Genomic DNA, 14,584 nt, shown 5'->3' with positions numbered 1-14,584 from the left:
GTGCCTTTCCAAATCAAGTCCTATCAGTTTAATTAAACACTGCTGGACTTCAATGAATAAGTAAAACCATCTGAAGGAGGATCTCAAGGAAATGGACAGCATGTGACTTAAATATCAGTGTCTGAGCAAAGGGTCTGAATACTTATGACCATGTGATATTTCAGTTTTTCTTTTTTAATAAATTTGCAAAAATTTCTACATTTCTGTTTTCTTCAGTCAAGATGGGGTGCAGAGTGTACATTAATGAGAAAAAAAATGAACTTTTTAGAATTTACCAAATGGCTGCAATGAAACAAAGAGTGAAAAATTTAAAGGGGTCTGAATACTTTCCGTACCCACTGTAAGGTCACTTCTACATCAGCAGTTGAACCCTGACATTTTTTAGGTAGTGCTGTAAGGGGAGAATTATCAATCTATGAGTAAGCCAACATATAAAGAAAAAAGAAACAGAGCACAAAGTTTTCCTATACTGCATGCACAAATACACTGGTAAAATAAATCTACATGTATGGCTAATCACAATCATGCCCTTAAAGGAGTTGTCCGAAAATGTCCTCTGCTGTTGGCTTTATTCTGAAAATGGAATGTCATGATGAGATTTCTCCTTAAATGTGTTAGATGGCACATAAAATTTGATCTTAATGGGGTGAGCACAATAAGGGGAGGGGAGGCTCACATTTGTGCCCCCACTGGTTCTCCTCCTCTAGCTATTATAGGTTAGACAGTTTATATGTATATTTTTGGTGTTTGTGCATGCATATATAAGTGTATCACAGTATGCAAATACATTATATGGACAAAAGTATTCGGACACCTATATATTTTTAGGACATCCCATACTAAATCCATAAGTCTTAATATGGAGCTGGTCTCTATCTTGCAATTATAACAGCTTCCACTTTTCTGTATCTGTGGCATATTTTTCCCATTCCACAAGAGAACTTGTAAGGTCAGATAAAAAGGTCGGGCTGACAATCTCTGTTTTAGTTAAACTTTAGTTAAACACCAAATTCACCCAACCATGGCTTTATGGACCTTGCTTTGTGCACGGGGTAACAGTAGTGCTGGAACAAAAAAAAACTGCAGGCAAAGCATTGTCTACGAATGTCTTGGTATGCTGAAGCATTAAGATTTCCCTTCACTAGAACTAAGAGGCTCAGGCCAACTCCTAAAAACACCCCGAGAACATTATATTTTCTTGACTTTATCATTGCACAATGCATTAGGGCAGCTAGTGTTCTCCTGGCATCCACCAACTTTGTGGCTGAGTTGCTGTGGTCCCTAACGACTTCCACTTTTCACAGGTGACTGTGTAATATTTGGTAGAGAAGATATTTCATGCATCATGGGGGTACCATAACAGAGTTGTCTCCTCTGTTTCAGGGGTCAGAGGATCGCAGCATTTGGCTACACGCCCGCCTCAACTGGTTGGATCTGCTTTGCTTTCCAGTTAGCTGTGCAGATTTCCATTGATTGTTAGTTACAAGGATTAAACACTCTAGCTTGTCTCCTAAAGCTTTCCATCCTGCGTTATCTCAGCTGTTCTGATTTTCTCCACTCCCCTCTGGTATAAGTGCTCACCTCTTAGCCTGGGTAGTTGCCAGTGATAGCTTACTATATCTTGGAATTGGTTTGGAGTTGTGAGCCGTGGAAAGAGAAGCCGTTTAGGAGTCATCTCCAGAGATTGCTGCTTGGAACTTTGTCTGGGGTTTTCCTTTTCATTTTCTCCCTTTTAGTTTTCCTCTCCCTTCCTTTCCCTATATATACCATTCTATAGTTTGGGTGCGCTGAGGGCGAGTCCTGCTTTCTTTTACCCTTATCTGTTTCCCTTTGTGTCTTTATTATAGAGCATGATTAGCGTTCCTACTGCCCCACAAACTAGCCAGGGATAGGAGCGTGATCGCAGCACGGGGTGAAAGAACAAGTCTAGGGACGTCAGGGAGCTCAGAGTTGCACAGGGCAAGTTTCAGGGGTTGCCCCTCTAATGGTTCTCTAGTGGCAGTGCTTCCCTTCCCATCCGTCTCGCCGTGCGTCATCTGGCTCCTTGGTGGAGCGTGACAAAATGTTAGCAAAGGCAGACTGCACGGTGCGGGCTGGATAAATACACATGTGGCAATGGGCCAGAATGAATCAACTGAATTCAGTGATTAAAAGTTGCGTCCAAATACTTTTGACTACATAGTGTACGAGGGTGAATGTATGTATTTGGGTGTCTACTTTGTATATGAATGTATGTACCATATATATGTCAGTGTGTAAATGTATATTTGCGATTACGTAGTGTGTGCATTTTGTGTGTGTACGAATGTGTGCATGTATATATGAATGCATTTCAGTGTGTATAAGAATGTACGTGTGTGTGTATACAGTGGTGGCCAAAAGTATTGGCACCCCTGCAATTCTGTCAGATAATACTCAGTTTCTTCCTGAAAACGATAGCAATCACAAATTCTTTGGTATTATTATCTTCATTTAATTTGTCTTCAATTAAAAAACACAAAAAGAATTGTCCTAAAGCCAAATTGGATACAATTCCACACCAAACCTAAAAAAGGGGGTGGACAAAAGTATTGGCACTGTTTGAAAAATCATGTGATGCTTCTCTAATTCGTGTAAGTAACAGCACCTGTAACTTACCTGTGGCACCTAACAGATGTTGGCAATAACTAAATCACACTTGCAGCCAGTTAACATGGATTAAAGTTGACTCAACCTTTGTCCTGTGTCCTTGTGTGTACCACATTGAGCAAGGAGAAAAGAAAGAAGACCAAAGAACTGTCTGAGGACTTGAGAAACCAAATAGTGAGGAATCATGAGCAATCTCAAGGCTACAAGTCCATCTCCAAAGACCTGAATGTTCCTGTGTCTTCCCTGCGCAGTATCATCAAGAAGTTTAAAGCCCCTGGCACTGTGGCTAACCTCCCTAGATGTGGACAGAAAAGAAAAATTGACGAGAGATTTCAACGCAAGATTGTGCGGATGGTGGATAAAGAACCTCGACTAACATCCAAACAAGTTCAAGCTGCCCTGCAGTCCAAGGGTACATCAGTGTCAACCCGTACTATCTGTTGGCGTCTGAATGAAAAGGGACTGTATGGTAGGATACCCAGGAAGACCCCACTTCTTACCCGAGACATAAAAAAGCCAGGCTGGAGTTTGCCAAAACTTACCTGAGAAAGCCTAAAACGTTTTGGAAGAATGTTCTCTGGTCAGAAGAGACAAAAGTAGAGCTTTTTGGGAAAAAGCATCAACATAGAATGTACAGGAAAAAAAAGAGGCATTCAAAGAAAAGAACACGGTCCCTACAGTCAAACATGGCGGAGGTTCCCTGATGTTTTGAGGTTGCTTTGCTGCCTCTGGCACTGGACTGCTTGACCGTGTGCATGGCATTATGAAGTCTGAAGAATACCAACAAATTTTGCAGCATAATGTAGGGCCCAGTGTGAGAAAGCTGGGTCTCCCTCAGAGGTCATGGGTCTTCCAGCAGGACAATGACCCAAAACACACTTCCAAAAGCACTATAAAATGGTTTGAGAGAAAGCACTGGAGACTTCTAAGGTGGCCAGCAATGAGTCCACACCTGAATACCATAGAACCCCTGTGGAGAGATCTCAAAATGGCAGTTTGGAGAAGGCACCCTTCAAATATCAGGGACCTGGAGCAGTTTGCCAAAGAAGAACGGTCTACAATTCCAGCAGAGCATTGTAAGAAACTCATTGATGGTTACCGGAAGCGGTTGTTCGCAGTTATTTTGGCTAAAGGTTGTGCAACCAAGTATTAGACTGAGGGTGCCAATACTTTTGTCTGGCCCTTTTTTGGAGTTTTGTGTGAAATGATCAATGATTTGATTTTTGCTTCATTCTCTTTTGTGTTTTTTCCTTGCAAGCAAATTAAATGAAGATAATAATACCAAAGAATTTGTGATTTCAATCATTTTCAGGAAGAAACTGAGTATTATCTGACAGAATTTCAGGGGTGCCAATACTTTTGGCCAACACTGTATATAAACACCCTCAATAAAGGAGTGGTTCTGCAGGTGGGGACCACAGACCACATCTCAGTACCAATGCTTTCTGGCTGATATTTTGGTCACTTTTGAATGTTGGTTGTGCTTTCACACTCATGGTAGCATGAGACGGACTCTACAACCCACAGAAGTTGCTCAGGTAGTGCAGCTTATCCAGGATGGCACATCAATGCGAGCTGTGGCAAGAAGGTTTGCTGTGTCTGTCAGCGTAGTGTCCAGCGGCTGGAGGCGCTACCAGGAGACAGGCCAGTACACCAGGAGACGTGGAGGGGGCCATAGTAGGGCAATAACCCAGCAGCAGGATATATATATATATACTGCTCAAAAAATTAAAGGGAACACTCAAATAACACATCCTAGATCTGAATGAATAAAATATTCTCATTGAATACTTTGTTCTGTACAAAGTTGAATGTGCTGACAACAAAATCACACAAAAATCATCAATGGTAATCAAATTTATTAACCAATGAAGACCTGGATTTGGAGTCACCCCCCAAAATTAAAGTGGAAAAACACACTACAGGCTGATCCAACTTTGATGTAATGTCCTTAAAACAAGTCAAAATGAGTCTCAGTATTGTGTGTGACCTCCACGTGCCTGTATGACCTCCCTACAATGCCTGGGCATGCTCCTGATGAGGTTGCGGATGGTCTCCTGTGGGATCTCCTCCCAGGACTGGACTAAAGCATCCGCCAATTCCTGGACAGTCTGTGGTGCAACGTGACGTTGGTGGATGGAGGGAGACATGATGTCCCAGATTTGCTCAATCGGATTTAGGTCTGGGAACGGGCGGGCCAGTCCATAGCTTCAATGTCTTCATCTTGCAGGAACTGCTGACACACTCCAGCCACATGAGGTCTGGCATTGTCCTGCATTAGGAGGAACCCAGGGCCAATCGCACCAGCATATGGTCTCACAAGGTTTTCTGAGGATCTCATGTTGGTACCTAATGGCAGTCAGGCTACCTCTGGCGAGCACATGGAGGGCTGTGCGGCCCTCCAAAGAAATGCCACCCCACACCATTACTGACCCACTGCCAAACCGGTCATGCTGAAGGATGTTGCAGGCAGCAGATCGCTCTCCACGGCGTCTCCAGACTCTGTCACGTCTGTCACATGTGCTCAGTGTGAACCTGCTTTCATCTGTGAAGAGCACAGGGCGCCAGTGGCGACTTTGTCAATCCTGGTGTTCTGTGGCAAATGCCAAGCGTCCTGCACGGTGTTGGGCTGTGAGCACAACCCCATCTGTGGACGTAGGGCCCTCATACCACCCTCATGGAGTCGGTTTCTAACAGTTTGTGCAGACACATGCACATTTGTGGCCTGCTGGAGGCCATTTTGCAGGGCTCTGGCAGTGCTACTCCTGTTCCTCCTTGCACAAAGGCGGAGGTAGCGGTCCTGAAGCTGGGTTGTTGCCCTCCTACGGCCCCCTCCACTTCTCCTGGTGTACTGGCCTGTCTCCTGGTAGTGCCTCCAGCCTCTGGACACTACGCTGACAGACACAGCAAACCTTCTTGTCACAGCTCGCATTGATGTGCCATCCTGGATGAGCTGCACTACCTGAGCAACTTCTGTGGGTTGTAGAGTCCGTCTCATGCTACCACGTGTGTGAAAGCACAACCAACATTCAAAAGTGACCAAAACATCAGCCAGAAAGCATTGGTTCTGAGATGTGGTCTGTGGTCCCCACTTTCATAACCACTCCTCTGTTGAGGGTGGCTTGATAATTGCCAATAATTCTCATCTATTGTCTATTCCATTTGCACAACAGCATGTGAAATTGATTGTCAATCAGTGTTGCTTCCTAAGTGGACAGTTTGATTTCACAGAAGTTTGATATTCTTGGAGTTATATTCTGTTGTTTAAGTGTTCCCTTTATTTTTTTGAGCAGTGTCACAACGTGTAAAGTGTGTAATTAATTCTGTGTCACAATGACTATATATACACAATATGTGTTTCGTTTTTTTACAAACACTCTTTCCTATCAACGCCCCAGGATTATCATCTGCACATAATTTCTTGAGTCTCAAGTTTTCTAGAAAACTCCAGTGTGAACGAGACATTATGCTGATAAAACAAAGATGTGGCATTACTGTAAACCTCAAAATAGAAATATGAAAAAAAACCATGATCATTATTGACGGATGTTTCAGCACTTGTTATTCTACCTCTGCTGGGGAAATGCAGCTGCTGGAGACTTGCAGTGCTGATGCAGAAGCCGGATTGGGGCTTTAAGGAGATGTCAGATAGACATTTATGCCAATCATCCACACTTCTCACTGGACAGTCTTGAATTTGGGTTATGATGTCTCGGACAAACAAACCTCTTGGTCCACTTGCTGGAGATTCCTTGAAAGAAGTAAAAAATTGCATTGAGGAAAAAAACAAGGTTTTGCCTTTGTTATGGATCAATCAACTTAAAAAACTATCATCATTCTTTTAGTGAATTATAAAGCAGACATGAATTTACAGTAGTCCTTTGTGGTACAGGGCGCTGAGGCCGGAGCTATGAAGGCTCAGGAGCCACTGTAAACTGGTTCTATTATTGGAAAATGAGTGATCTACAGTCAAGTACTGCCTAGTTATTCTGTGCAGGAACAAGGAGGATCTGTCCACAGGCCAAACAGGGCTTCATATTACAGCGTGTCACATTATGTCTGGTCTTTAAAGGAAAGGGAACAGGTATGAAGATATACTAATCTGTCTATAAGGAAGAACTGTACACAAAAAAGGAAAACAGAAAGTGAATAAAGTGCAGGTGTACAAACACACTGTCTATTGGCCACATAGTGTATGTTTGTGTATCACCACCCTGCAATTAATTTATACATGAACTCCACTATTGCTGTAAACATTAAAACATGAGCTACTTAAAGGGAACCTGTCATGTCCTGTGTAGTATTTAAACTGTCCCCAGTGCGATGTTAGTGATAAAATGTACATCACAAACACACTTTTTTCATTAAAATGAAATCCTTTGCAAAAACCACTTTATATACAGTACAGACCAAAAGTTTGGACACATCTTCTCATTTTAAGATTTTTCTGTATTTTCATGACTTTGAAAATTGAACATTCACACTGAAGGCATCAAAACTATGAATTAACACATGTGGAATTATATACTTAACAAAAAAGTGTGAAACAACTGAAAATATGTCTTATATTCTAGGTTCTTCAAAGTAGCCACCTTTTGCTTTGATGACTGCTTTGCACACTCTTGGAATTCTCTTGATGAGCTTCAAGAGGTAGTCACCGGAAATGGTTTTCACTTCACAGGTGTGCCCTGTCAGGTTTAATAAGTGGGATTTCTTGCCTTATAAATGGGGTTGGGACCATCAGTTGTGTTGTGCAGAAGTCAGGTGGATACACAGCTGATAGTCCTACTGAATAGACTGTTAGAATTTGTATTATGGCAAGAAAAAAGCAGCTAAGTAAAGAAAAACGAGTGGCCATCATTACTTTAAGAAATGAAAGTCTGTCAGTCTGAAAAATTGGGCAAACTTTGAATGTGTCCCCAAGTGCAGTTGCAAAAACCATCAAGCGCTACAAAGAAACTGGCTCACATGAGGACCGCCCCAGGAAAGGAAGACCAAGAGTCACCTCTGCTTCTGAGGATAAGTTTATCCGAGTCACCAGCCTCAGAAATCGCAGGTTAACAGCAGCTCAGATTAGAGACCAGGTCAATGCCACACAGAGTTCTAGCAGCAGACACATCTCTTCAACAACTGTTAAGAGGAGACTTTGTGCAGCAGGCCTTCATGGTAAAATAGCTGTTAGGAAACCACTGCTTAGGACAGGCAACAAGCAGAAGAGACTTGTTTGGGCTAAAGAACACAAGGAATGGACATTAGACCAGTGGAAATCTGTGCTTTGGTCTGATGAGTCCAAATTTGAGATCTTTGGTTCCAACCACCGTGTCTTTGTGCGATGCAGAAAAGGTGAAAGGATGGACTCTACATGCCTGGTTCCCACCGTGAAGCATGGAGGAGGAGGTGTGATGGTGTGGGGGTGCTTTGCTGGTGATGCTGTTGGGGATTTATTCAAAATTGAAGGCATACTGAACCAGCATGGCTACCACAGCATCTTGCAGCAGCATGCTATTCCATCCGGTTTGCGTTTAGTTGGACCATCATTTATTTTTCAACAGGACAATGACCCCAAAAACACTTCCAGGCTGTGTAAGGGCTATTTGACCAAGAAGGAGAGTGATGGGGTGCTACGCCAGATGACCTGGCCTCCACAGTCACCAGACCTGAACCCAATCAAGATGGTTTGGGGTGAGCTGGACCGCAGAGTGAAGGCAAAAGGGCCAACAAGTGCTAAGCATCTCTGGGAACTCCTTCGAGATTGTTGGAAGACCATTTCCGGTGACTACCTCTTGAAGCTCATCAAGAGAATGCCAAGAGTGTGCAAAGAAGTCATCAAAGCAAATGGTGGCTACTTTGAAGAACCTAGAATATAAGACATATTTTCAGTTGTTTCACACTTTTTTGTTAAGTATATAATTCCACCTGTGTTAATTCATAGTTTTGATGCCTTCAGTGTGAATGTACAATTTTCATAGTCATGAAAATACAGAAAAATCTTTACATGAGAAGGTGTGTCCAAACTTTTGGTCTGTACTATACCTGTATCTTGAATGTTTTCATAAACAGCTAAAATAACAAAACTTGTGTCAGTGTCCAAATATTTGTGGACCTAACTGTGAGTTATGTTATTGTAGCGATGGCATGAAATATTACATTCTTATTGTGCCACTCAGCTGTTCCTGGTCTGGTTGGAGACAGCCAGTCTACATTAGTGGCAATTATCTGTAACTTTTTGTCAGCACCGCTTTGATAATGGGAAAGTACACAGAGAACATTTGGTCTTTCTTCCTTGCGCAGGGGAAGTGTTACTGATAAGTTCTCCTTAAAGCAAGTTAGGTATCCAAATCATTCCTTCTTGTGATATTAGAAACACATTAGGCAACTGCGAATAATGTGATACTCCAATATTGAAATAGGCTGCTATGAAGCCCATTGTCCAAGAGCGAGATGTCAAACTGCAGTGATACGTGGTAAATAACTTTAAACAATAAAAATACCGCAGCTGAAAAGAAATTCCTTCCTTTCCTATAAACATCCGTAATTTGTGAATGGATTCCCAAAGGGAAACTGTCAGCAGCAATTCCTAAGGGCAAGGAACTGAAGCTATTAAGTGAATGGGAGCTGAATCAGCAGAATTGATCGCTATTGATTAATACTTGAAAAATGTCCGTCGTGCCTATTACAGAGACATAACTGGAGGCCAGCGACTTAAGGATTTCTGGAAATCAGGTTGTATTTGTGCAAAGCAAGGACCATGACATTACATCTTATGTATTCTGCTTCAAAATGACCGATGGAGAAGTTAAATGCAGCAATCCAACTCTAAAGCTGCAATCCCCCTCCCTGTTCTAAAGGAAAAAACGTAGCTTCAGCTTATATAGCCAAAATAAAAATAGTATCTTAAGGGGACGATTCATGATTGCTTTTATACTTTTTTGACTGTTTTTTTGCTGATGTATTTTGCACAAGCAAAAGTTCAAATATCCCCCTTTCGCCCCATTAAAAATAAAACAATAGAAAAAAATACACATATTTGGTATCGTTGCGTTTGTAAAAGTCCGATCTATCATAATATAAAATAAATTAATCCAATCAGTAAACAGGGTAATGAGAAAAAAAAAATAAAAAAAAACAGTTAGGCTATGTGCCCACGTTGCAGAAATGAAGCACATTTTTTACGCTTCTCCCTGGCAGGAAAAACGCATGCGGATTGTACATGCGTTTTTCCCGCCAGGTAGAAGCGTTTGTCAAGCATTTTTGCATGCAGGTTATCAAGTGCTTTTCCAAGCGATTTTAGCATCGCTTGGAAAGTGCTTGACAACTTGTTCACACTATATAAATCCATGCAACCGGCATGGATTTATAGTAGTGTGACCAAGTTAGTTAAAAAAAAGAATAAGAATGGTAAAAAATAATAAAAAAAAAGTTTATACTCACCTTCCGATGTCTTCCCGGTGTTTTGTCTGCTCCGTCCGGTGTCTTGCACTGCTTGCGGGGCTGTGAAGGACCTGTGGTGATGTCATTGAGCCATGTGATGGGTCACATGACTCAGTAAAGTCATGGCAGGTCCTTCACATCAACGCGAACAATGCAAGACACCGAACGGAGCAGACAAAACACCGGGAAGACATCGGAAGGTGAGTATAAACTTTATTTTTTATTTTATTCTTTTTTTTACAGTTTCTATGGTACCCAGGTCTGGAGGAGAGTCTCCTCTCCTCCAGACCTGGGTACCATCCGCACATTGAAACGTGTGATATCCGCATGTGCAGATGTAGTGATGCGGATGTCACGCGGTCCAATGCAAGTCAATGGCGGCGATTACGCTGCGTGTCCGCAAAATTAATGGACATGCTGCGGATTTTTGAGCGCAGCATAAACGCTGCGGAAAAATCCGCAACATGGGCATTGAAAGAGCAGCTTGTCATTGGGGACCATAGGGGGCGGATTACCAAGCGTTTCCCAAGAGTTTATGCTGCGGAAATTCAGCAGCATAAATGCTTGTAAAGCGCTACGTGGGCACCCAGCCTTACGTTCTTCTGGCTGCCGCAGCATTGTAATAAGGTGCAATACGAGGCGATCAAAACATCGTATCTACCCCAAAATGTTATCAATAAAAACGTCCACTCAGGGCGCAAAAGATAAGCAATCATTTTGCCACAGATCCCGAAAAATTAAAATCCTACGAGTCTTGAAAAATGGCGATAAAAGCTAAATGTTTTTTTCTTACAAATTTTCGATTTTTTTTCATCACTTAAATAATAATAAAAAAAACTATACATGTTTGGTATCTGCGTACTCATACGGAGAATTACCTATATTGCCAGGTCAGTTTTACCATACAGTGAACATGGTTAATAAAAAAAAAAAAAAAAAACATTGTGCAATTGCACTTTTTTTTTGCAATTTCAAAGTACCGTATTTTTCGGACAATAAGACGCACCTAGGTTTTAGAGGAGGAGTGGTGAATATTCATGGACTTTAATAGCGGGCTCACTGACCGCCGAGTGCAGCAGGAGCCGTGCTGCGGCTACAGTGTGCGCGCTATTAGGGAGAATGAATGGTCACTGCTCCCCACGCACATAGTCCTGGCATGGGGAGCAGTGACTATTCAGGCACAGAGCGGGACACAGCGCTGGAGGAGAGAGGAGGGGAGTATAATGGTTTATTTTTTTTCTGTGCAGCGCGACGGGGATCAGGCGGTGTCAAGGATACCAGGATGAGGGGGTCCGTACATACCTGGAGCTGCGCTGCAGGCACAGTGTGCCGGCTATTAAGGACAATAAAAATTCACTGCTCCCCACGCCCACTGCTCGCCACGAAATCACACAATAATTGGTAGTGCTGCAGATTTTTCCGCAATGATAATCCGCAGCGGAAATTTCCGCAGCATGTGCACAGTAGATGCGGATTATCATTGGGGAACATGGCAGACATCTTAACAAGCAATTTTAATGCGTTTCCGCAGCGGAAATACGCATTAACGCATTAATAAAAGCATTAAATCCGCATCGTGGACACACAGCCTTACAAGTATTTCAATGTTGTTTGGACATAAAACAAGAAAATACCCCATGGGTTGAATACTTTTTATGTGTATTGCCTATAAATTAGCAACAAATATGGAAATCTAAAGAAGACAGTCCAGTGGCATGGACATATCCATTAAAGTGAATACATCACCAGGTTTTTGCCATGTAATCTGAGAGCAGCATAATGTAGAGGCAGAGACCCTGATTCCAGTGATTTGTCACTTACTGGGTGGCTTGCTGTAGTTTTTGGTAAAATCACTATTTTATCAACAGGAGATTATCACAAAAGGACGAGTCAACCTACTGCCATGTAGTCTTCCATATTCATTAGCTCTCTATAACCCTTCCCCCACTACTCAGTTGCAGCTTTCTGTCTATGCACAGTGTACACAGAAAGCTGCCAATCAGTGGTGTTGGCGGTGTTATACAGAGTTCAGCAGTCAGAGAACTGGTAGATCTGCAGAATTTAAACAGGGATTTTTTTCCAAAACTGCAGCAAGCAGCCCATGAAGTGACAAATCACTGGAATCAGGGTCTCTGCTCCTACACCATGCTGCTCTCAGATGGGGTAGCAAAAACCTGACGACAGATTCCTTTTACTTTAATTACAAACTTCATAAAACAAGTTGTACACATGGAACATGAGCCTGGAGCAACCTATGAGTTTTGATATGATTCCTTACAACTAGCCAGTTTTAAAATGGAAATTGCACCCCTTTTAAAATCACTGGTGATGGTCTTATGACCTTTAGAAATAGGGCCCTATTCACCAAGAATTTCACCATAGAATTCTGGTGTTAAAGGTGTACACTGCTCGCCCAGAGCTCCTGATTTATGAAGGGGTGTGCGCCAATTCATGACTTCAGCACGCCCCCTCATCAAGACCGTGTACAATGCCGGTCTTGATGAATCAGGCCCATTGTTCTTTAATTCAGTTGAGCAATGCTCAAACACCATGTAATCAGCAACTATAACTTAATACTGCTGGGACAATATATACAGTGGCCATATTGGACAAACAACCAAAACGACATACTATTATTATTACTATAGTATATGACTTTGGATATTTTTCCACCTGGTCACTATATAGGACGATAATATATTTTTTGGTTGAATACATGGTATTGATATTTTTTTCTTTTTAAACAATCTGTCACATGAGTATATTGTAGGTCATGTGACCATCACAGCTGATTTTAAAGGGAATCTGTCACCTGGTGTTTGCTACCTAATCTGAGAGCAGCATGATGTAGGGGCAGAGACCCTGATTTCAATGACATGTCACTTACTGGGCTGTTTGCTGCAGTTTGATAAAATCACGATTGTATTAGCAGAAGATTAACACTAGAGGACTAGTAAACCTGCTGTCCTATATATTCATAAACTCTATGTAACCCAACCCCCACCATCGATTGGCAGCTTTCTGTGTACCCTGTGCATAGGCAGAAAGTGCAATTAGTGGTGTGGGCGGGATTATACACAGCTCAGACTTAAAGAGGTTGTCCACTACTATACAGAAGGCCCATATCAAACGGTGGAAATACGTTTTTTGCAATTACCATCTGTTGTGATTATGTTTAAGAACTTCTTCCATGTATTTTTAATAAATAAGTTTTAGTGGGATACAGGCAGGCCGCTGGACTTTGTTCTTTTAATACTCTGGACCCACACTACAGATTCTGTCCCTATGTCGGCATGTACCTAGGCCAGGGAGGAGCAGTGAGCGGACATCCTGTTTTCTTCTCACAGCTGAGGCTCCTGAGATCTCATCTCAAGGACTACATTTTCTCATGGCTTGTTATTTTTTGCAAACTCCAAATACATTTAAAGAGAACCTGTCACATTGAAAATGCAGTTCAGTCATCATGGCTAAAAACAAAATAAGCTAAGCAGATTAATATACAGCTGAAACCACAAGCTTACATAAAAAGACAAAGCTGCATGTTTATCTCAATATCTGACATGAAATCAGAATAAACCTTTCCCGACAATTAGGATTACCATAATTATTAATATTTGCCAAAGGCCAGAATAATGAGAGAGAGAGAATGTTTTAAGGCATTTTTATTACTTAGGGCAGCACGGTGGCTCAGTGGTTAGCACTGCAGCCATGCAGCGCTGGGGTCCTGGGTTCAAACCCCACCAAGGACACCATCTGCAAGGAGTTTATATGTTCTCCCCGTGTTTGCGTAGGTTTCCTCCAGGTTTTCCGGTTTCCTCCCACACTCCAAAGACATACTGATAGGGAATGTAGATTGTGAGCCCCAATGGGGACAGCGATAATTATGTATGTAAAGCGCTGTGCAATATGTTAGCGCTATATAAAAATTAAGATTATTATTATTACTTACTGCAAAGTCAAAAGTTTCCATACACTAAGATTACTATGCCTTTAAACAATTCTGGACTGCCCATATGATGATGTCATGTGTTTGGAAGCTTCTGACACACCTGTGGATGTATTTTCATGCACACCTGAAACACACTGCTTCTTTGTGTAGCATCAAGGGAAAGTCTAAAGAAATCAGCCAAGATATCAGGAAGAGAATTGTGGACCTGCACAAGTCTGGCTCATCCTTGGGTACAATTTCAAGGTACCTGAGGCTGCGTGCACACGATGCGTTTTTCATGCGTTTATGCTGCGGAATTTCTGCAGCAGAAACGCATCAAAAACGCATGGTAATCTGCACCCCATGGTCCCCAATGGCATTCCGCAGTGTCAATGCACATGCTGCGGATTTTTCCGCAGCATTTCTGCAGCGCAAATAAATCCGCAGCATGTTCATTCATTTTGCGGAAGCGCAGCGGAAGCGCCGCCATTGACTTGCATTGAGACGCATAGAATCCGTGTCTGTTCATTTGTACAAGCGGATTTTATGCGTCTCCATGTGCGGATGGTACCCAGTTCTGGAGGAGAGAAGACTCTC

General features: G+C 42.2%; 1 protein-coding gene across 1 annotated transcript in view; it reads right to left on the bottom strand.

The window, feature by feature from the left end:
* Nucleotides 1–14,584, bottom strand: part of MBTPS2 (membrane bound transcription factor peptidase, site 2) — a 63,909-nt gene that overhangs the window by 13,137 nt on the left and 36,188 nt on the right. The window contains exon 7 of the mRNA XM_073670745.1: nucleotides 6,199–6,379. Coding sequence (XP_073526846.1) covers nucleotides 6,199–6,379 — 181 coding nt within the window. The remainder of the gene's footprint in view (nucleotides 1–6,198; nucleotides 6,380–14,584) is intronic.

The sequence above is a fragment of the Phyllobates terribilis genome, unplaced genomic scaffold (genome assembly GCF_046119375.1).
Source record: "Phyllobates terribilis strain yellow unplaced genomic scaffold, ASM4611937v1 Scaffold_2__4_contigs__length_985480577, whole genome shotgun sequence".
Taxonomy (NCBI): domain Eukaryota; kingdom Metazoa; phylum Chordata; class Amphibia; order Anura; family Dendrobatidae; genus Phyllobates; species Phyllobates terribilis.
The sequence above is the reverse complement of the archived record's forward strand: the minus strand, read 5'-3'. Positions and strand labels throughout refer to the sequence as shown.